Source organism: Podarcis muralis, chromosome 9 (assembly GCF_964188315.1).
Source record: "Podarcis muralis chromosome 9, rPodMur119.hap1.1, whole genome shotgun sequence".
NCBI classification, from domain to species: domain Eukaryota; kingdom Metazoa; phylum Chordata; class Lepidosauria; order Squamata; family Lacertidae; genus Podarcis; species Podarcis muralis.
The window spans coordinates 40,570,822-40,594,118 of record NC_135663.1 but is presented as its reverse complement, the minus strand read 5'-3'; the positions used below and the strand labels follow the sequence as shown (position 1 = coordinate 40,594,118).

Below are 23,297 nucleotides of genomic sequence, written 5' to 3'. Positions count from 1 at the left end.
GGATTCGAACCGCCAACCTTCTGATTGGCAAGCCCAAGAGGCTCAGTGGTTTAGACTACAGCGCCACCCTTGTCCCATGGATAGGGTATTGGGAAATGGAGGAACTGGATTTAAATCACTTCTCACATATCCAAAATGGAAATAATGGTTTGCCCTTCCAAAGAAGCTATAGACTGCATTGCAGATTCTTTTATGGTTAGGAGGCTTGGAAGAATCAGGAAAATTGTTAAAGACATGAGCAGAGCTAGATTTGATTGCCTTCTTCTAGTCCAGGATGGGTTGGGCAATTTCAGTGGGTTGGGCAAGAGGCAAAGGTGTGCAGAGCAGCGAATGTAAAATTTACTCTTGCACCATAGGCTTGTTTCTACACTCAAACACCTCATTCTATCCTCATGCTTGAACTCAGGAACCATCGTGCCAAATTTGGTCATGCTATCCCAAGAGGTGTCCAAATCCATAGCAAACAGAAACCGTGTTCCAAAATATATACATGATATAGGTGAACTTTCATTTTTTCTACTCTTGCAGTGGTGCTCTTAACACATTTTTATTTTTAAGTACACATCAATTCCATGGCTAACACTTCTGAACTTCAGAAATGACAGGGAGAAATAATTTTCTTGTCCCATTTGTTCACCTTTTCTTCTCCTTTACAGGAATCATCTACCTGATAGCATCTCTCAGTAACGTGGAACATACCAGTGTGCTGTTGGCTGTTTCTGCTCGGGATGGAGGTGGCCTTGCTTCCACTGTTAATGCAGTTGTGACTGTGAAGATCCTGCAGACGGCTGTGGCTCCTGCCGTTTTTGAGAGATCACGTTACACTTTTTCCATCCCTGAAGATGCACCTGAAGGAAGTGCGGTCGGAACGGTGAAAGCAAGGGAGCCCTTGAGTAAGTGGCCTTGGAAGACATTCAGACAGATTCCAGTGCCCCCTGATTTGTTACAGGCTACAAACATATGCAGCCAGTATTGTGTTAAATGTTATTTTTACTCTTTCAGTGGAGAAAAGCACACAACTAAATGTGAAACTAGGTTTTGAATTACAGTCATACCTCTTGTTACATTTGGTTCAGGTTACATTCTTTCAGGATACGTCCTGCGGTGACCTGGAAGTAATGGAATGGGTTACTTCTGGGTTTCGCCGCTCGCGCATGCGCAAACGCTCAAAATGATGTCACGCGCATAAGCAGAAGTGGCGAAACGTGACCCGCAGACGCGGGTTGCGTTCTGCTTATTTTGCAAATGGGGCTCCAGAATGGATCCCGTTCACAACCAGAGGTACCACTGTAGTGTAATAGTAAGAAACTAGTGCATTTTCCCACATTTGAGTGTTTCCATGTGGTTTCTTGGGAGATGATATTAAAAGAGATATAAACAAACATGCATGCATGCATACATACATACATACATACATACATACATACAGTATGTTTAAAAAATAAGTACTTCCATTATAACAGTTAAACTTTACAAGGTACACTGGCTCATGTATTGTTTCCTCACCTGCACGCATGGAGAGTCATGCAGCCATATCAAGGTAGGATATTGCTAGGTCGAAATGGGGAGGCTTGCAGGCCCCCTTCCTCCATGCTTCCTAATGTGCTGTCATGCTGTATGTGTGCATGGTTTAGGAGGGGAGGGAAGGAGGCTCTATTGGAATCCTCAGTGTGTGAGCTCTGTAACTAGCATGCAAATGGATTGTGCCCTATGTGTGTATTCCGAAATGGACTAGGAGAAATTGTGGTAGTGAAAGATGAGTACTGTTTATACGTAGGCAAAGTTGCTTGAAACAGTTAGTGTTCAAATACTAGCAGGGCTTGCTGATCAGAAGGTTGGCGGTTCGAATCCCTGCGACGGGGTGAGCTCCCGTTGCTCAGTCCCTGCTCCTGCCAACCTAGCAGTTTGAAAGCATGTCGAAGTGCAATTAGATAAATAGGTACCACTCCGGCGGGAAGCTAAATGGCGTTTCCGTGCACTTCTCTGGTTCGCCAGAAGTGGCTTAGTCATGCTGGCCACATGACCCGGAAGCTGTACGCTGCCTCCCTAGGCCAATAAAGCGAGATGAGCGCCGCAACCCCAGAATTGTTCGCGACTAGACCTAACGGTCAGGGGTCCCTTTATCTTTTATGGCATATATGAAAATTGGGGGAAATGAGTCTGAATGTTTAAAGGAATTTCTGTCACACAGCAAACCATGATGAAGCAAGGCTGTTTTCAAACAAAACACCAAACTATAGTTTAAAAATTACACGGTTCATAAGCCAAAAAACAAACCGTGGGCTTGTGCTATGGTTTAATGCCAGAAAACAAACCATGGTTAGTCTGCTGGGCTGGGTTAACACTTTCAAACAAACCTGGATCAGACTCCCCAATCTGGAACCTTCCAGATGCTTTGGACTTTACTACTATCATCCCAGGCCAGCATGACTAGTGGTCAGGGTTGATGGGAGTTGTGGTCTAAAACACCAGGTTGGCAAAGACTGAGCTGCTAAACGGCGGCTTAGTGTTATGTTCAAACAAGCCTGTTAAAACTGAATTGAATAGGTGAACTGAAATGGCAGCTTTTAGCAATAAATTTGTGGGTATTTAAAGTGCCATGAGACTCTTGTTCTTTTTTAAGCAGCTTGAACGCTATATGTATTGAGAAGCACAGTGAGAGACTAAAGATGCGTCTGTGGCTTCACATATTCTGCCATTCTCCTCTATATAAGCAAACACTTTAATTACTTAATACATTGCAACCCTTACAGGATGTGGCCTGGCAGTGGCCTAGGAAGGTTTGATACTGACTCTCCATGGTTTCCTGGGAAAAGTCAATTTCCCTAGGCTTTGAGAGCCTCTCCTTCCCCCACTCCGTGCGTGCTCTCTATATGTTACAGCTTCCTGGTTTGTTCAGTGGGTTGAGGTTTTGACCCTTAGTTCTCACAACAGTTATACTAGAGTCTTAAAATTAGGCTATACTGGAACGTTTATGTGTCTGCTTAGAGTGGAATTCATCTGTTCAACCTGACCTAGTTGGAAAGAGTTCCTGTATAATTTTAAATGTGAGAAATGATATTTATTTCTTCATAAAATTTAATCACACCTATGGGGTGAAAATACAGATCTCGTAAATGGGCTTACTGCGTGCCTTTAAGTTAGTCTGCACAGCATCCATTTTTTCCTACTACACCCTAGAGATTACAGCAAAAAAGAAAGAAAGAAAACGCAAAAAAACTTAGGAAACAAACACCCAGAGAGGCGTTTAAACTGTTCAACTCACTTAACGCTGCTGTGCCATACATTTCTCAAATGCTCTAGAGCATATTCAGCTAAGTGGATCTTCTAACAAATTGGATGCCTCTTCTTTGACACGGGGGTGTGTTTTGTTTTTAATCTTCTTTACAGATTTATTGGAAACGGTTTCCTACAGAATTTCCTCCGGTGATCCCTACGGAAGGTTTTCCATTGACCCGCAGTATGGAATCATCCGCACTAAGAAGCAGCTCGACCATGAAGCCCATTATCACACCCTTCTCACAGTGCAGTCCCAGTTGGGAAGCTCCCCTGTCTACAGCAGCGCCCAGGTCAACATAACCGTGATTGACGTCAATGACAACCCTCCAGTGTTTGTGTCAGAATCTGACCAGATTAATATATCGCGAAGCACGGTGCCTGGCACAGCTCTTTACATCGCTCATGCAGAAGACAAAGACAGTGGGCTAAATGGTGCGGTCCGGTACACCATTGTAAGCAATCGATCAAGTATTTTTACCATTGATCCCGTTCTTGGGGTACTGTACCTTGCCAGAACTCTGGATAGTGATAGACAGCATGAACACACGGTGGTGCACATTACAGCAGAAGATCATGGAAGTCCTCCCTTGAGTTCTCTGTTGATCCTACGAGTGGTGATCGACGAGCATAAGGGACGCCCCATGCTGACTTTTGAAAATTTGGTGTATCAGGTGGAAGTTAGTGAAGCAGCACCCATAGGTGTCAAAATTCTGCAAATCCAAGCCCGGAAGTTAGATCCCCAGCGTACCCCTGGGAATGTTGTGTACTCCTTGGAGCATAACACGGATTCTGCTTCATTTAGAATTGATCCAGAAGCAGGTGTGATCTACCTACGGAATCCTTTAGATTACGAACTTACACAAATGCATAGTTTTAGAGCCTTTGTCTCTAGCACAGCAGATAAGTCAGGGCAGAATGCAAGTACATCAGTGATAGTTAACGTAATGGATGAAAATGACAATTCTCCCGTGTTTTTGCGTGATGCCTATTTTTTTGACGTGGAGGAGAGTTTGTTAGCCCAAGGTGTGGTTGGCACAATAGCCGCAGTTGACAAGGACTCTGGAAGAAATGCGCAGCTCTCCTATTTCCTCTTATCAGACGGAAAATATTTTAAAATCAATTCCAATACAGGTAATATGTTTTAATAATCTTCCCTGTTCTCCTTGCGGCATGTTAAGCTTTCTGCTAAACTAGAGTGCTTGTCGTGTGTGTGTTGTCGTGTGTGTGTTGTGTGTATGAATATAATTTGCATGTCCAAATTCAGGGTGAAAACAGTGGGATGTAACAGGCGGACAAAAGAGAGAACAACTGAATTCTCTCCACTGGTGGATCTAGCTTCTGCATACACTCAAAACTCATGATAGGCTTTGCAAAGTGAATTGTCAGTATATTAAAAAGTCAGATATGTAAATAATATTACCTGCAGGTCACATAATCGTCTTTCTTTCTTTCTTTCTTTCTTTCTTTCTTTCTTTCTTTCTTTCTTTCTTTCTTTCTTTCTTTCTTTTACCTTCAAGCTATTATTGAGCAGTGATCAGCAGCTCAAAGGAACGAGCATGGTACTGCTGATGCCATCACAAGTATCTGTGAAAACTACATATCACTGTCAGGGACAACACTCAAACCCCTGCAAAAGTGCAAAGTTGGATGGCAAGCAGTTCCACCATTCCACACATACATTACATATTGTCTGAGCAGATGACTTCCAGGACAGATGCTGGTCAGACTTACCAGTCTGATATCTCCATTCTTTTTTCATGCCCATCTCTGAATCTTAAAACATTTTCTTAAAACATTTGCAATCTTCCATTTGTATCTTCCCAGGCCTGCCCTGGGACCTGCCTACGTCTTTCTCTTCCTAATACTATCCCATCCTTACCATACCTGACATCTCTTCTCCTTTAACTGATCCACTGGCCTTCAGTTTGTTGTGTTGCTATCAGCTGACTTCCCATTGTTCTTCCTGGTGAAGGATCTACCCTGATCTCAATTTATACCTACTGCTTGCTCCCTTCCACTGTACTATATCCGTAGCTGGAACTCTTGCGGCTTTGGACACGATTCAAGGACATTGGTGTGAAAATGTCTAATAATTTTGTATCGCAACTCGTATGTGAAATGTAGGATTAGCATTTGAGGAGGTGAAGGTCGCTGGATGATTCGAATGCCAAAACCCAGGATAAACAAAGACAGGTATTTTAACAAGATAAAATGAAACGTTGAAAATCAATCAGAAGGGATTGTGTAATAAAAAGTCAGGCACGAGTGACAGAGCTAGCTGGCGGGAGAGGCCTTGTACTACACAGATGTGGAATCTGAGACTACTCTCCACTGCTTGCCGTCTGGAAAACGAGAAAAGCAGAATGGTTAATATAGCTGGGTTTAGAGAGATAGTGTGGAGATCAAAGAAATATAGCACAGTTCCATAGGAATGGATTTCTTATGAAGCACCCAAAATCCTGCGATAAAGAAGGCCAGCTGGTCGTGGTAAGGGGCTGCAAGGCTGCAGAATATCCTCAGCCCCTACAGGAAAGTGAAGAAAATGCTTGCTGGTCCCCCCAAAGGGTCTGTGATGAGAAGTCCCTGGTATATGATGTCTCGTCCAGCTGGCTAACAACTAAAATACTGTAATTTTGCTCTTTTCTGCTGGCTGGAAGAAGGAAATATTTTGGCTTCTTTAGAGCAGCCATCTGGCTTTAAAGTTAGCTGTTTCTGTGTGAAGTGGAGTCACTTGGAGTCCAGCGAAGTTATAATGACCCCAGGGTACACAAATATATGCTGAGTGACAGGATCTCTCTTGGCTTTCTGTAGTATGCAGTGTGCATATCAAGTGACTGACATGGTTAAGGCAGAGTGTGCTATAAAGCGTGCGCAGCTTGTTAAAACCTGTTATATGCAGCCCATAATGCTCTTTTTTTTATCACTGTTTCCCCCAACCCCCCACCAGGTGAAATTATAAACTGGGTTGCATTAGACTATGAACAGCAGGCTCACCACTACCTGATTGCTCTGGTGACTGACCACGGGGTCCCGCAACATAATGCCACAATAACAGTCTATATCTCTGTTACCGATCTCAATGACAACCACCCATGCTTCCCGCAGCTTCTGTCTGGAGCAGAGCTACATGTCAAGGTTTGAACAGATTGAAATCCCTTTCTTTCTTATCCATGTGTAACTTAAAGAAGCACCTTTGTGTCGCGTATGAATGCTATTAATGTGTGACAGAATTTGAAAGAGTTGTTTTTAAATGAAACGCATGTTCCAACCAGTGTAGGTGTTAAATCTGCGTTTTACAGACCATTTGTAAGCAAAAAGGCCTTTAAAACCTCATAGTGTCTTACTGCAGCACACAATAATTTTTTAAAAATTTGTTTTGAGCACCATCTTGTGGTTAGAATATGGGGAAACGGCTGAAAAGCACTGTTGGCACATAATCAGGGTAAGCATGATTCTAATATATCAAACTACTGAGATAAAATCTGTTTAAACTTAATTTTCAGTTTACTGTAGCCTACATTTACTGCACATGCTACTAGCTCATAGACATGTTGGTTATATGCAGCTGCTTATCCCACACAATGGGAATGCTTGATCAGGGTCTGTGGGACCCAGACTACTTAATTTACTTTTCACATTTTTATCAATTAGTTCTTCACATTGCCTAACGTAATGCAACTTCTGCATGACTTGGAATTTTGAACTGCCCAAATGTTCTTTTTGAGCTGCCCATTCCCCCACCCTCTAAAAGCCCATTTTTTGGGTCTGGATGCCCATTAAAAAGCCTTTCCTTTTGCACTCTGCCAGTCCTTCTTAGCGCTTTAGTTTTGAACTTTTCTTTAATGTATATTAATTTAGTTGGTCTTTCTTCTGTGGAAAGTCTAATTTTAATCAATCTGCTTGCTATTAGGTTTTGGAAGGGCAACCAGCAGGAACCCTGGTTGCCACCATGTTTGCCAAGGACCTTGATTCTGGGAACAGTGGGATTGTGTTATATTCATTGTCCTCAGGTAAAAAAATCCTTACTTCTCAAGTACAGATAAGAAAGTGCACGATATCCAGATACATTGGGCAAAGTTGTAACCATACAACATAAACTGAGGGCAAAGATCTGTTCTTGGCTGCTCTTGGAAACTTGTCTTTTCTGAATCAAACACTGATTCAAGTTTATTAAGTGGAATTCCCACGTCTCTCCATCACATGTGGCATGCTGCCTGTTTATTATGAGGTATATTCAGTTTTAAATGTGAGAGTTGTAAAAATGTCCGATTTTCAAACTTATTATTATTGACATGTCTCTCTTCATGCATTCATGATCTTTGTAATATCGGGAGTAGCTCTCTTTACCTTTTTATCCTTCCACGCTTGTTTTTGTTGCGTTTATAATTCTTAATCGAAAGCACTCACTTAGCACACCCAGGATTAAGTTGGTAATACTAAGTAAAACATGTTCAGTATAGTTTAGGATTTCATCTGTTATAGGCAGATGCTTTCACCGTCCCAGTGGGAAAATGACCTTTCCTTTCCCATGACTAACTGGAAATCTTCTTCCTATAGGAATTGACCATGACAGTCTGGGACAGGGATCAAAAGATAATGGGAGCAAACAGTGGGGGCTTGTGTAGATCCTATTTCATCCTTTGTTGGGTCGAATGTTTGCTGGAGAGAATTCTGCAGCAAAACTGTATTTGCAGTCATGTCCTGTTTATTGGCTTCCCACAGTCTTCTGGTTGGTCACTTTGAGAACAGGACACTGGACTCTGAAAGCAGTATGCTGGTCTAATCCTGAAGTGTTCTTATCTTTCCTTTTACTGGGTCCTAGTTTTGGCTTATTTATATAAAAAATTAAAAATTGCAGGTCTAAAATGACCCTCTCTAGTGCTAACGATTTGTGATCATGCACTGCACATTTATTCTGGAGTCATTGAACAGAAAACAGTGACAGAGCCTCCAGCTTTTTACAGTCCTTATTAAAAAGAGCAAAAGGAGGAAGCTTAAAAAGAAAAAAGTCCCATGGAAACCTAACAGACCAATATTTTATTGCTGTCTTATGAGTTAGGCTATAGCCTATTAAAATTCATGCCTTTATACCAGTGTTCGAAACTCTCATTGTTCTAGGTGCATTTTGCAGCAGGGAATTTCATTAGTGTGAGCAGTTTCTGAGCTCTGAGTGCACTAGTACGCCTAAGATTTTGGATTAAAACTGCAGAGTGGAAGGAAAGGAGGAGCTTTTTCTGCCTCCCCACTTCCAGCTACTCTCTGAAGACTGGAGAAGAGACACTCTGAAGAATATTAGGGGGGTGGGCAGCGAAAGGACCAGACCATGTGAAAAATGAACATAACATTTTAGCTGCAGTTCATTCATTTTCAGCTTTGTATTTTTGCTATAAAAAAGTTTGCCTAGACATTCTGTTGTTGTGCCCATAACTTAGATTTGAGGTGCCATTTAGCTCCTAGCTTTCATATCTCAGTTTCTAATACTGCTTGATACATTAATAGTAGTCTTTGAAACATGACTATTCACTTTTGCAACATAAAACAAATGGCCGAACTTCATTTTTGAAACAACCATTTTTTACACTATTCACATTCAAATATCATTGTTATTTATCCTTAAATGTTGGCTTTTTTTTCCTCAGCAAAGTTGTGATTATTAGCCCATTTGAATCGAGAATAACTCGTGTCACTAAATTTAAAACTGGTAGAGAATAATGCAATCTTAATACAGATGAATTTTACATTTCTCAACTGCTATGCTTCAACATAGCTCCAATTTGCATCCCAGAGTCAGCTTATACTTGTCATAATTATTTGTTGGTGAATGAACTCAAACTAAAGTACCATGAAAACCAAATTACCTCTTTTCCTTAACAGAGAAAGAACAGTTACTACTTCCTAAAGTCCTCCCAGGAAGACTTGAAGCCTAACATACTTTCACATCCTGCATGTGATATCTTGGGGGAAAGCAAGAAATCCAGACTTCACTAACCCCACAATGACTAGCTCATTCATTCTTAATTGTGAGAAACTGGATATGTGAAACACGTTTTCTGGGCCTCTCCATGGAAGTAAACCATGGAAGTTGGAGATTGCCTTCCTGAACCGCTAGGGTTAGGGTATGCTATAAAATAGCACCACTGTTCAGAGAATACAGCTGGTGCAGAGCATTATTGTTTGGCTCCTGAGGGAATGGGCTGTCAGATACTGGTCCTTCTTCTTCCTGTTTTTGTTCTTGGGTGCAGGCATCAAGAAATCCCTCTGGCCCTTAGGTTAAAAAGGGGGGGGGGAATATCCATTGTTCTTCATGATAAACTTAACTCACTGACAATTACCATTCACTTTTCCTTCTGATTTGGACTCTGGGTTAGGTGAGTAAAATGGTTTTGACTTAGGCACGTGTTGCAAAGTCCTTGGGCAGTAGGATGTTATTATTATCATTATTTATTAAATTTGTATACCGGCCTTCATCCATAGATCTCAGGGTGGTTCACAGCATAAAAAATTCAAGATAAAAAACAAAATACATAATTAAAACAAAAACAAATACCCCCCCACACACACTCACAACACATTTAAAAGAGTATTGGGTGTTAATTAGCCAAAAGGTTGGCTGAAGAGGAACGTTTTTGCCTGGCACTTAAAAGTTTATAATGAAGGCCTCCCTCAGGCATTCTGTCTGCTCTTCAGACCATGTCCCTTAATATTTGGTAAGGCCAACAAAGCTGTTACCTCATCCTCTGTGTTTCCAGAGGGCCTAAAATCCATATGGATGCTACACAAGTATTTTGGAGTGGCTCTTACAGTGCCTTTGCAGGGGCAAATGCAAGCACACCTTGTTGCAGCTGCTCTGGATCATTTCTATGTGTGTTCTGCAGCTGTGATCCTTGCATCTTGTCCATTTAACTGTGCATGTACTTCTTATTAGGACAAGAGACAGAAGTACTGTACATCCATAAGGTTCTTGGGGGGAAGATCAGTTCACTCTAGCTTTTGCAGCCAGTAACTTTCAGAACATGCTGCACTGGTTTACTGGCTCCCATCTCTTGTTTAGTGGAGGTTTTCTGACAAGAATTGTTCCTTCGCAGACTGAAGAAAAGTTGTAGGTGTCAGTTGATGCCAATAGCCTAAACTCAGCATTTAACAGGAGATTATTTATGAAAATCAATATTTGGGAATTGTTGTAAAATGTAGTCAAGTGCAGAATGGTTGCATTAAATTATATTTTATCCCCATTGTCAGGTTTTTTTCCTGACAATTCCAAAGCAACAGAAACTATTTTTATGTAGTTTCTGTGCCAATTTTTCACCAAAATTGTTTCTCATCTTGTTTTATGGTCCGTAAGTATACACATGGGCATTTATATTGATAGTTATGCAGTGTAACCAATCTGTTCTATCTTCAGTATACACCCAATGTTTATTGAAGTCATCTGTTGCAGTCACTCAGGATTGTATTAGACAAAGTAGTTCTGTGATAGTTCTCCCGCTACTTTTCTCCCCCTCCCCAGATCTGCTCTGGTTCAGGGAACTCCCATAACATGTTTAGGGGATGCATATGGAGGGGAATATGAGGGGCAGTTCCACTGTGCAGCCAGAAATCAAACTAATGGGACTACTTTGTTGATTCCACCTCAGGACTTAAGTTTCTTCTGTGATGTGCTGTTTCTATAGCACTTCTTAATGTGCAAGTATATTAATAGTGATGTTATCTTTTTCAGGGGAAAGTTTAGGCCATTTTCAGATTGACAGCAGCAGTGGTGAGTTAAGGACCACTGAAGCTCTTTTGTACAATTGGCGTTCAAGCTACCAAATGGCAATCACTGCAGCTGATCAGGGAGTCCCTCCTCTTCAAGGACAAGTAGTCATCACTGTGGAGGTATTGATTTGAAATAGACATTGTTTTCTTGAAGTATCTGGAGCACAAACCAGTTAGAACATGCCTGGAGCACCCTCTCCCCCACAATCCATATATTTCTCTGCTGAGCCAATACTGGAAAGGGAAAATGTTTCACTCAATTTTAAATATAGGAACTGCAAATTTTGTTCCAAACATTTCTGCCTCAATAAGGGGAAGCCATCAGCGAGAGTGAGAAAGGCAATACACTTTTTTAAAAAGAGAAATTAGTGAGAAACTTGCAAACACTCTGAAACACACACACACACACACACACACACACACACACACACACACGTGTGTGTGTGTGTGTGTGTGTCTTGGTTGCAAACTAAGTTAGTTGCACTTGGGTCCCATTGAAAGCAATGTGAAATAAATTTCATTGTAATTAATTACAGCTTGTGATCAGTGGGACCTAATTATGAATAATTTAGACAGGATCCAACTCTCTGTCTTTATCAGATTGTTCCTTTGCCTGACACTGTTGGCCTGATCAGAGACTTTTTAAAGAGAACTTACTGTCCTCTGAACCAAACCCTGGGAACCTCCTGAGATTGCTTTTCTGAATACACTCACTTATCATCACTGTTGTTGGTTTGTGCCATTATGACCAAACAAAAGTGACAAATTGGAATTGTGCAAATGCAGGCAGTGTTGAGCATGATTTAACCTGGTGCATTTCAAACCACAGTTGCTATTCTGTCAGGGGATATACTTACTGATTAGCTTCAGTAAAGGAGACTTGCTGGCTCCTGTGTAGAAAGACCATACCTTACAAAGTTTGAATAAATACCTTTAAGTTTTTTAGTAGGAGCACTGTAATACACACACACACACACACACACACACACACACACTGTGTTGAGATAACATTTGTGGTTTGCACAGTGAGTACTGTGCAAGTTATGCACAAGATTGCATAGTATTAAGGAGATTTGCACCTTTTGTAGTTTGCCACTTTTAATTTGTTTTTTAAATGGTGCAGCCTCCTTTTCCCAATATTCCTTCCTCAATTATGGGCCTTCATCAAGACCTCTGTTGCCAGATAAATATAAGATTCATAGCACATTGCCAAAAAGAAGGTAACTTTAGTTAGTTTTAAAGAATCCTCTAGTAGTTTTTCCTGATTATGCGACTGTTGGGTTATGATTCTTGGAAGTGCTTGAGACTGTTAGAAAGATTTGCACCAAAGCAATTCCTGCTGTGATTTGATAACCTTTCTGCAAAATCAATTGATAGATTAAACCATTTATCGTGTTTTGTGTGGGCTGTATTCTTACAAGCACAGGAACTCTTTTGGCTATTAGGGAATGATAAATTTGTGGCTGAGGAATGGGCGTCGACAAGAAGCCTCTTCTAAGTGTAAACACTTGTGCTGCTTGTTGAATTCCTGAGGTATATTAGCATTAGCTGAAGTACATGTGCTCAGGCTGTGAACAATGAATGTCCTAGAAAAAGTAAAGCATATTTTCAATAAATAAGAGCAGTATTAGTGCTGTTTGCTTGTTTGCTTTTCAAACTTTGTCCTTTTGTTTCAGGTAATCCCACTTCCACAAGGGAGATCTGTTCCCTCCCCAAACATCAGACATTTTGTCCTACCAGAAAATTTTAGGCCTGCGCAAATGCTGGGCTCTCTAAAATTGCCTCATCAGCACCCATATTCCAACAGAAAACAGCATTTTAGCATATTTGAAGAAGATTCTGATGCTCCATTTGAAATCGACAGTGCTACTGGGGATCTGTTTCTTTCCAAGGAACTTGATTATGAAACAGTATCTCACTACTTCCTTAGAGTTGTTGTGAATGAATACCCTAATAGTTCTCCACAGAATAATACTTTTTTCCTCAGTATTGATGTCAAAGATGAAAACGACCACTCACCATCTTTCCAGGATGACTTCGTTGTGATTGGGATAGAGGAGAATGTGCCCGTTGGCACCTTGGTGTACACGTTTAATGCAAAAGATGGAGATGGAAGTTTTCTAAACAGCAACCTTCAGTATTCTATACACGGGAATGACTTCACTGAAAATCCATTTCTCATTCACCCCTCTTACGGTAGCTTAATCACAGCAGTTCCTCTTGACCGAGAGATGACTCCATTTGTTGTCCTGACAGTATCGGCAACAGATCAGGCTGCAAACATGACTGATCGCAGGCAGAGTTCATTGACAGCAAAAGTCATCATTTTAGATGTCAACGATAACCACCCTAGCTTCGTTTCATCTCCCCTTTCCTATATTAGAGAAGACGCAGAGGTAGGCTCATTAGTGCATCACATACTTGCACGAGATCTAGACCAAGGAAGGAATGGACAAGTCACATACCATCTTCTCTCGAATAAAGAAGACCATCCATTTGTAATAGATAAAACTGCAGGTAAGGGTAAAAAGGGCTAAGTTAGCCCCATAGAAGTCGCACTGGGGATTCTTTCCATCTCCTTTTAAAAAATTGAACTCTTGAAAGCAACTTTTTGATTGAACATAGAGCAAAAGTGTTGTGGAAACTTGTAAACATTCACCAGCTTCCACAGAATTTAACATACTGTATTTTTTGCTCCATGACTCACTTTTTCTCTCCTAAAAAGTAAGGGGAAATGTGTGTGGGTCTTATGGAGTGAATGCAGGCTGTGCAGCTATCCCAGAAGCCAGAACAGCAAGAGGGATTGCTGCTTTCACTGCGTAGTGATCCCTCTTGGTGTTCTGGCTTCTGAGATTCAGAATATTTTTTTTCTTGTTTTCCTCCTCCAAAAACTAGTTGTGTCTTGTGGTCTTATAGAGCGAAAAATATGGTATATTAAAGGACTGTAGAAATGCATGGTCCAATTGAGTGTCAGTCTCAGCCCCAGTGACAAAGTGTCAAGGAAAGAAGCAAACAGGCAAGTTAAGCACCTCTGTAAGGGAAAAGGCACATACTTGTAATTTATTTAGCAGCACTTGCCCACAATGCAGAATCGGAAGCAATGGTTTGAAGCACATTTGCAAACTATGCTTTGAGCTCTGATTTGTGCAAACAAAAAGCAGGTTACAAATGGAGGAGGTCAGCAGGGATATGGGAGCTATCTAGCGTATCGCACAGGGTGTGTGAAAATAAGGCATAGGTGTTTGTTCCCTTGAGGCCAGCTTTTCCAGCTGACCTGGAGAAGTTGAGGCAGAAAGTCTTATGTAATATCTCTTCTGCTGCAGTGGAGAATGAGTGGCTCAAGGAAGGGGGGTGTCATTTTGATGAAAATGGAAATGATACCTTAAAGAGGACTTTTTCATTGTGGATATAGCAGGCGAAGGCAAATCTTCTTTATGGTAATGTTTTCTCTGTACTTTAGCAACTCAGACCTTGGTTTGGCATCTGAACTATAGTTTGCACAAACCATCAATTTGACACGAGAGCTGAACTGAGCCATAGCAAAGCTTTACTGAAACACCAACTGCATTGGGAGAAATTTTATATCCTTACGACAATTTTCCCTCTCACAACAGGACTGCTAACTACTGCCTTTGCTTTGGATCATGAACACCAAGAATATTACAACCTGACCATTGTGGCCCTTGATAATGGTACCCCAGCTCTGTCTGCAACTCAGAGTCTGACAATAATTGTTGTCGATGTGAATGACGAAGTGCCAGTGTTTACCAGATCTCTATATGAATCTTTCATCTGTGAAAATGAAGATCCAGGAGCAGTTGTCATTAAAGTTGAAGCCATAGATAAAGATTCAGGTAGTTTGCTTTCTCCAAAAAAATTAAAATAATAATGACAAATTCACATTATTTTGACATCAACCTTTGAATCTGAAACAACGGCAACAATCCTGTGCTTTGATATATGCGCTCACAAGCTCCTAAGTTGAAGATTGATTCCCCCCATTTATTGTCTGCCGTGATCAGCAGTGCTTCTCAAGGATCTCAGTTTTTTCTTATCACCTGCTGTCTGATTCTTTTTTAACTAGTCATGCAAATAATCAAAGATTGAGCCTTCTGCATGCAAAATATGCTTTCCATTTTGCTACAGCCCATCCTTTAGGGACTGTAGTTGTTAAACTACAGGCCAGGCATTTGTGGAAAGGAGTAAATGAAGAAGAGTGGGATGATCTGGAAGACGGTTTTGTCTTTTATCCACCAGTAGCCAAGCTTTATTGGGACGCGGGTGGCGCTGTGGGTTAAACCACAGAGCCTAGGACTTGCCGACCAGAAGGTCAGCGGTACGAATCCCCACGACGGGGTGAGCTCCCGTTGCTCGGTCCCTGCTCCTGCCAACCTAGCAGTTCAAAAGCACGTCAAAGTGCAAGTAGATAAATAGGTACCGCTCCGGTGGGAAGGTAAATGGCGTTTCCGTGTGCTGTTCTGGTTCGCCAGAAGCGGCTTAGTCATGCTAGCCACATGATCCAGAAGCTGTATGCCGGCTCCCTTGGCTAATAAAGCGAGATGAGCGCCGCAACCCCAGAGTCAGTCACGACTGGACCTAATGGTCAGGGGTCCCTTTACCTTTACCTACCCAAGCTTTGGATGGATTGAATGCCTCCAGCAGTTGAGTACTAGTGAGCCACACTAAATTTCCGAGCATAACTGGGTATTTAGTGTTTTGAGGAGCATTCTTCTTGGCCATTTATTTTTTTCTATCTCAAAAGCATTTTTTTTTAAAAAAGTGACACATTTAATAGAAATTGGAAGCATGCATTAATATCATTTGGCCAGAGTGGGGCACTGTAATCCCAGCATCTGTTTTTTTCTCCATTATAGCTGAAAAAGAGATTGTGACCTACAGGAGCAAACCTTTTCTAAACATAAAAAGTAACAGCACAAACACTTCCTTTGTATTTTAATGTTCCCCAAATACTAACGTTAGAAGTAAAAGGAGAGGTTCAGCTCCTGTGGAATTTTCCCTAAGCAAAAATACTTCCAAAATTCTAGGGTACAGGATCGGTTGCATCTGTTAATGTTCCATGGATTTTAGTGAGATTTAAGTTTACCTAGCTGGGCATGCAATGACAGTGACGGCAGAGCATCCACTGGTCTTGTAAAGAAGCTTGAGTGACAGAGGACTTGATAGGAAATTGGCTATAGGTGTTCATAATTCCTGAGTAAATCAAGCCAAAGAGGAAGGTATTTGCCTCTCTGCTCCTCTCCTGTCCGGTAAGCTTCATGTCTAATATTACCGTTTCTGCTGAAGAATGCTTTTGTAATTTCCCCCACAGAAGCGTGCACCTGAAAACATTATATTGGAATTAGCGGTCCATGAAAATGTTTGTGTGGTGATGTTATTACAAGAATCCAGGAAGGACCTAGGAATTTGCTCTTGGGGTTCCATGAAATAGCACTACCCATGAAGAGTTCCTAAGTCATGTTTTTCATATGTATGCTTGCAGAGATAACAGAAAAACTTGCACCACAACTTTATACATAGACTTGGATCGTAAGTTATGTACAAGTAAACTTAAAGTGGAACAGCTACATGGTGGACCTGTGTGGTTCCAGATCATCATACAGTGGTACCTCGCAAGACGAATGCCTCGCAAGACAAAAAACTCGCTAGACAAAAGGGTTTTTTGTTTTTTGAGCTGCTTCGCAAGACTATTTTCCCTATGGGCTTGCTTCGCAAGTCGGAAACGTCTTGCAAGTTTGTTTCCTTTTTCTTAACACTGTTAATACAGTTGCGACTTGACTTCGAGGAGCAACTCATAGAACGCGGTGTGGTAGCCTTTTTTGAGGTTTTTAAAGACTTTGGTGATTTTTGAAGCTTTTCCAAAACTTTCCCGACACTGTGCTTCGCAAGAGGAAAAAAATCGCAAGACGACAAAACTCGCGGAACAAATTAATTTCGTCTTGCGAGGCACCACTGTATTGCATTGTTTTTAATGTTGCTGTTAACTACAGCAGTATAAGCAAGACTACTTAAAAGATGGAGGCTTGAGTACAAAGAGATGCATTTTCGGGTGGTTTCATCAGGGCAAGATTTTGGACAGGTCTCCAGGGTCTCACTTAAAAGAATAGGCAGGTTCCAGACACAGCATTGCTGACTTACCAGTTTTTGAGTGAGGCAATTGAAATTAACTTCCAAAGAGGAACCCCTACCATACCAATAAGCTGCATTGAATCCAGAATCTAAAATGGCCTAATTGTGCCATTTTGTACTTTGCAAGAGGTGGGGTTTCTCAGTATCTCCCTTGGAAAACCTCCTCCAACCCAGTGTAGCATTCAGCAAGCTGGTCCCCAAACTGAATCTGTCTGTCTATATCTGTAATACAGACAAATATTTAACTTTTACCTAGCTGCAAGTCATATACAATAACCTGAGATGCATACTTGTTATCCTCTCTGCAAAATGTAGGATTAAATCCATTATACTTAATAGCACCAGTTATTTTGCTGTATAACACGTTATGAAAATGGTGCCATGCTTTCCTCGGGAGAGCACTGAAACCACAAGAAATATGGGAACAATTTATTCTGAAGCAATAAAGGATGCGAATGGGAAACAGAGCTCCCACTACAGAAGGCATACAGCTATAGCAAGAAGCAAACAGCTGCTAAAGTTCATAAACAACATTTTCTCTCGCAGCACTGAGGAGAGTGGTATTGATTTTGCATGGTAACGAAGTATTACAGAACGCCATATAAACTGTAGTTGCAGCTACCCCATTCTTAAGTAAGGTGCACGAATAACAATCAAGAAGGCGGGGTTCTCAAGTAGCGAAACACACCTCCTTTAGGTGGCTGGGCATTTGCTGGATGATGACAAGGGCATTCTAGATCAGAGTTATCAGTCTTTTCATGCTGAGGTCCATGTGTAGGGTGAAAGACTGAATCTGTAGTGGAATTGAGGGGGCAAGATTAAATGAGGGGAGAAGCACCTTGAGCTCCTTATTGCAATCAATAAGTGCAATCAGTCAATCAAACAAACTGTTAATACTGAGGTTTGATACACTTAGATGTTTTATTGATTTTCCCATTGTATTTTAAGGAATCAATTCTCTACTCCAGTATGAAATTTTACCAGGTCCTGGATATGAAACTTTTCAAATAAACCCAGATACTGGAGAGATTACAACAGTCACCTCGCTTGACAGGGAGGCTCAAGATAAATTTACTATTAAAGGTAAGAATCTACTTCAGTTTAATGGGTGTTGCACAAAATTTTGCAAGTAAATCAGTGGTTGTTTTTTTTAAAAAACTGAGATTTTAATAGAAGTTGTTACTTATTGTCTCTACACCAGGGCAACAAAATTTAATGAAACAAAAGCAGTGCAGTGTGTTCAGAAACATAAAGTTGTGTTGTGTCTTAGGAGGAACAGCATGCAAAGTTTGTTGTTCTCACGTTGTTGGCAGGCAGTCTACTGTACCTTGCTTTTGTATACTAGCTTTCAAATGTGCTTTTCTATTTAGTGCTGGTTCAAGACAGTGGAACTCCCATTTTATCCAGTACAGCGACAATAATCTTCAGAGTACTGGATGAAAATGACCACACTCCCAAGTTCGTCCTTCCAGTTTCTGAGATCCAAATTATGGAGAACCAAGAGCCTTCAACAGTATCAACTGTGTTGGCTGTAGACAAGGACGCTGGTGGTAATGGGACTGTGCAATATCACATCATTGGTAGGCTGAATTGCTTTATACTCTGAATATTAAAAATGTCGCAGTGTAATATTTTCTGATCTCTTTAGAGGTTTTAATTTATTTTATTATTTAATCCCCCCCCCACACACATGGTATTTATCTTGCAATGGCATGGTTAAACAAAATGGGAAATAGGCCTGCAATGAGGAGGGGTGGTGTTCTTCTTGTCTGGATAAGGAAAAATAACTATAAGGGTCCCTAGTAGCCAAAGCATAAACAGGAACAACCCAGAATATAAGAAACGATAGATATAGATATTACAACACTAAATATCTTTGCTTCCCATAGGTAAACTTTTGGTAGAGAAGCAAGTCAAAATAACTCCTTTTGGTTAACAATTTTTGTAGGTTCCGTTGTGTAACTGAAGTTGGCAAAAGAGTACCTTGCTCAGGAGCAATAGATCTTGCAAGTTTGATTTGAGGAGGACAGAGGGGAAGAGAATCCATTTGACGGAACAGTTGCTATGTAAATTCAGGTGGTGCTTCGGATCTACTACTGTGACCTGATTTAAATGAAATGCAGGTCTCAGGAAAGCATACCTGGGGCCCATAGTTGCAAAAATTTTACTATCTTGATTGGTGGTTTTTTTTAAAAAGTGGTCCTTTAAAGAGAATGTTCAACCAATGTGTTCTTTTTCTTTCTTGCTCCATTTTAAAGGTGGAAATGTTAGAGGATACTTTGCATTACACAAAACGTCAGGAGAGCTCTTCACCACTTGCAGCTTAGACAGAGAAAGTGACAGTAACTTTACCCTGGTTATTGAGTGTTTCGACTTGGGCAGTCCACCAAAAAGCTCGGTGACCCAACTGCATATCAAAGTCCTGGATGAAAATGACAACAGTCCCTTGTTTGCAAGAAACCAGTATCAAGTGTCAGTGAGAGAAGATATCGGAGAACGGTCAGCAGTTCTTGAACTTTTTGCAGCAGATGCAGATGAGGGTCCCAATGGTGAGGTCACATACTCTCTCTCAGAGGACATCCTTGGAGCCTTCACCATTGACAGGATTACTGGTGTGATATTTACTACCAAACTGCTGGACCGGGAATTAAAATCTCAGTATGTATTTAAGGCTTTGGCAACAGACTCTGGCATCCTCGGACCAAGAAGCACGAGTATTACTGTAATTGTGCATATTGAGGATCTCAATGACAATAGTCCCTTTTTCCTACAGAATCCTGTCATAGTTCACGTATCTTCTCACACACCTATAAATCAGACATTGGCTACTGTGAGAGCCAGCGATGTTGACCTAGGACTAAATGGAGTTGTGAATTTTAGGTTCCTGAAACCACAAACCATGTTTCAGATGGGCCCAAGCACGGGAGAAATTTTTCTTCGAGAACCTGTACCTCATGAAGGCCTCGTTTCACACCTCCTGATAGTGGCTTCTGATCAAGGAGTCCCAGCTAGAACAGCGACTGCACTTTTGGCTGTCTATTCGGAAGCACAGGCAGAGATTATTTCGTTCAGCCGTACTGAATATGAAGCAGCAGTTCCTGAAAATAGTGAAATAGGTGGGTACCTAGTCATGATCTTTGCTTTTGTTCTACAGCCAAAAATGTGTCATTGTGGGGGTTTGTGTAAGGGACATGAAGAACATCTTACAGCAAATGCAGTCATGAGTTAATTGTTGGTATATGAATAAGAATTTTATGTTCTTGAGGACTGAGTCTGAATGGAATCATGCCTGAGTTGTTGCTCAGGTATCTTATCTCATTTTTCTGTTCTGTGTGTGTGTACTGTTCATTCTAGATGAAGAAAGGTGTCGCATCAGACACAGACTCCAATTTTAAGTACTGAACATGGGGGGAGTTGTGTTCATACAAACCAGGTTAGAAATAAATTAGGCTGCATAACTGCCTGAGATCACGCAATTATGGTTTAATGTTACTATGTATCAGTAATCAGTAGGTGTACCTATGAACAAAAAAAGTGGGGGGATCTTGTATTATTTAAATAACCTAGTTGATAGGAGGTACAATTTTTATCATACCTTTTGCTGTGTAAATTTTAGCACTTGGGAAAATTATTTTTTCAGTGTCTTTCCATTGACAGCTTGTCTAAGCAGCTTTAATTGGAGCTAGTAGTGTTGGTCATCTAGAAAAGTGGTAGTCACTGAAGGCCCTTCTTATGATTTCTAGTTTGCAAATATATTTCACTTTCTCTGTTAAATGCAGTAATTTTGTTTTGCATTTCTATACATCAGTTGAGCACAATATTTGCTTCATTACCTTACCTACCTGAATCAGCAGATTGTCTGTGAGTTTGTTCATTTTGAAACAAGGTGCTGTTAACTGGGATTTCCAACTTCTTGATTGCAGAGATCTGTAGTTCTTTAATCTCTGTGCATGTGTGTGGCGAAAATGTATGGTGCTTTCCTAAGCTCAATGCTAGCAGCATTCTCTCACAAATGATTTTTTTTTTTCATCTTTCATGGTTTTTTTTAAAAACAAGGCTCTTAGTAAATATGCATGTGATTATTAAAATTCAATGAGATAATCTGTTATTGAAATGGTCTGTTACAAATATGGCTTTGTAAGGGGTGTAGTTTGACATTATGGAAATTCCCTAAGGCGTTGTGGTAAGAGAATAGAAACAGCCTGCTGCTAAATAGTAATAAACATAAATAAGAATAAATTTGGATAGTTTTGATTAAAGCACACTGAGGGAATATTTAGAGTGGAAATGTGGGAGTCTGCCTGCTTTAACTTGGGAATTGGCTCTTGGAGAGAAACAGTTTGCAGGATAGGATCTGGAAGTTCTTCTGAAGAGATTTAGACTTTTTATTTGCTCTGTTTTGAACTTGGTTTGCCCTCATTCATATGGGCAACCAAAAGGGAGAAAGTCAGCAATTAAGAAAATCATTCTTTATACCTTTTCCCACACATGGCAAACTGTGTTCATGGGAATGTGTAGTGGGGTAGGCAGTATCATCCCAGGCCGACACGCATTCATTTATTTTTACCACCACTCCTTCAATGCTGAGCTTTATCCCAAATGGGGCCACTGAGCAACAAGAAGGAAGTAGCCAGCATGCCTGAGGGAAACAAAGATACTTGCAGAAGAACAGGTTCAGAAATTGAACCTGAGAGGGTAAAACAAACAAACAAACAAACAAACAAACAGCCTCATAAGGGTTGAGCTGCTTAGTAGCTATGGAACATTGAGCATCTGCTGGAGGAGAAAGGAGAGATGAAATTGGGCAGTTGAATGGAAGCAGTTGAATGGACAAGATGCATAGTCGCAGCCTCCTGGTAATCTTCAAGATGCCAGCAGCCTAGCTGAAAGAAAAGGCAAGAAGCACAAAGAAGAGAGTCGAAACAGCAAAAGAGGGTGGAGAAAGAGATGCATTAGATATTTTAAGAAAGCAAAGAGAACTATCTCATTGTTTAGAGAAGTAATTTCTGGGTACACATATTTTAAAATTTCTCCAGGAACAGAAGTGAGGCCTACCTATAAGAAATCAGTGGAGAAATGCAAGATTTTAAATGTAGCTTTGGAAGATGATGGATGAGGCATAGCTCAAGTGAGAGAGGAAAAACAAAGATGCAAAAGGAGGGGAAGAAAAAGCAAAAACCAAGAGCAGAGGTGGCGGGGAGGAAGCGTCTCCACCCGCATTATCCAGCCCGCACAGAGGTCCAGCGCCAAGGGTCTTCTGGCAGTTCTCTCGCTGCGAGAAGTGAGGTTACAGGGAACCAGGCAGAGGGCCTTCTCGGTAGAGGCGCCTGCCCTGTGGAACACCCTCCCAGCAGATGTCAAGGCAATAAACAACTAGTCTACTTTTAAAAGACAACTGTTTAGGGAAGTTTTTAATGTCTGGTGCTGTATTGTTTTTAATATTCAGTTGGAAGCTGCCCAGAGTGGCTGGGGAAACCCAGCCAGATGTGCGGGGTATAAATAAATTATTATTATTATTATTATTATTATTATTATTATTATTATTATTATTATTATTATTATTATTAAAAAGGTTGGGTGGGCAGCAGAGGAGATTGGGGGGGGGGGAGCCTACAGCTTTTCTGAGCAAACCAGAACCTTAGTCAAAACTTTAATCATGGGGGAAGCCACTTTAATCATGGGGGAAGCCAGAAGAAGACGTACAAGATGCCATCCAACCATCTTAGAGACTCCACTCTGGATTTGTGTAGGGTTTACTCCTTAGGCTTTTCTTCTCCCAAATATATCCAGCATGGAAATTCTCAGGCAGGGCAACATTAGGAAAATGGCCTTACCATCAGCCTGACAAAGACTGGCATTCTGGGTGAGGGTGTTGCCAGCACTCCATGCATCAGCATTAGTGGCCAGACACTTGAGACGGTAGGTGATCTTGTTTACCTGGGCTCCACCATAACCTGCAACATCTCCATTGATGCTGAGCTAGAAAAGTGCATCAGCAAGGCAGCTGTGGCAATGGCTCAGCTCTCTAGAAGGGTATGGGAAAATGTGATGCTAATGTCCAATACCAAGATGAAGGTCTACCAGGCTTGCGTGTTGAGCTCACTGCTTTATGGAAG

At 41.1% G+C, this 23,297-nt stretch overlaps 1 protein-coding gene across 1 annotated transcript in view; it reads left to right on the top strand.

The window, feature by feature from the left end:
• The window catches only part of DCHS2 (dachsous cadherin-related 2), a 102,051-nt gene that overhangs the window by 60,479 nt on the left and 18,275 nt on the right, over nucleotides 1-23,297 (top strand). The window contains exons 4-13 of the mRNA XM_028743465.2: nucleotides 657-893; nucleotides 3,391-4,410; nucleotides 6,227-6,414; nucleotides 7,190-7,289; nucleotides 10,997-11,154; nucleotides 12,711-13,551; nucleotides 14,649-14,888; nucleotides 18,130-18,264; nucleotides 18,552-18,761; nucleotides 19,440-20,297. Coding sequence (XP_028599298.2) covers nucleotides 657-893; nucleotides 3,391-4,410; nucleotides 6,227-6,414; nucleotides 7,190-7,289; nucleotides 10,997-11,154; nucleotides 12,711-13,551; nucleotides 14,649-14,888; nucleotides 18,130-18,264; nucleotides 18,552-18,761; nucleotides 19,440-20,297 — 3,987 coding nt within the window. The remainder of the gene's footprint in view (nucleotides 1-656; nucleotides 894-3,390; nucleotides 4,411-6,226; nucleotides 6,415-7,189; nucleotides 7,290-10,996; nucleotides 11,155-12,710; nucleotides 13,552-14,648; nucleotides 14,889-18,129; nucleotides 18,265-18,551; nucleotides 18,762-19,439; nucleotides 20,298-23,297) is intronic.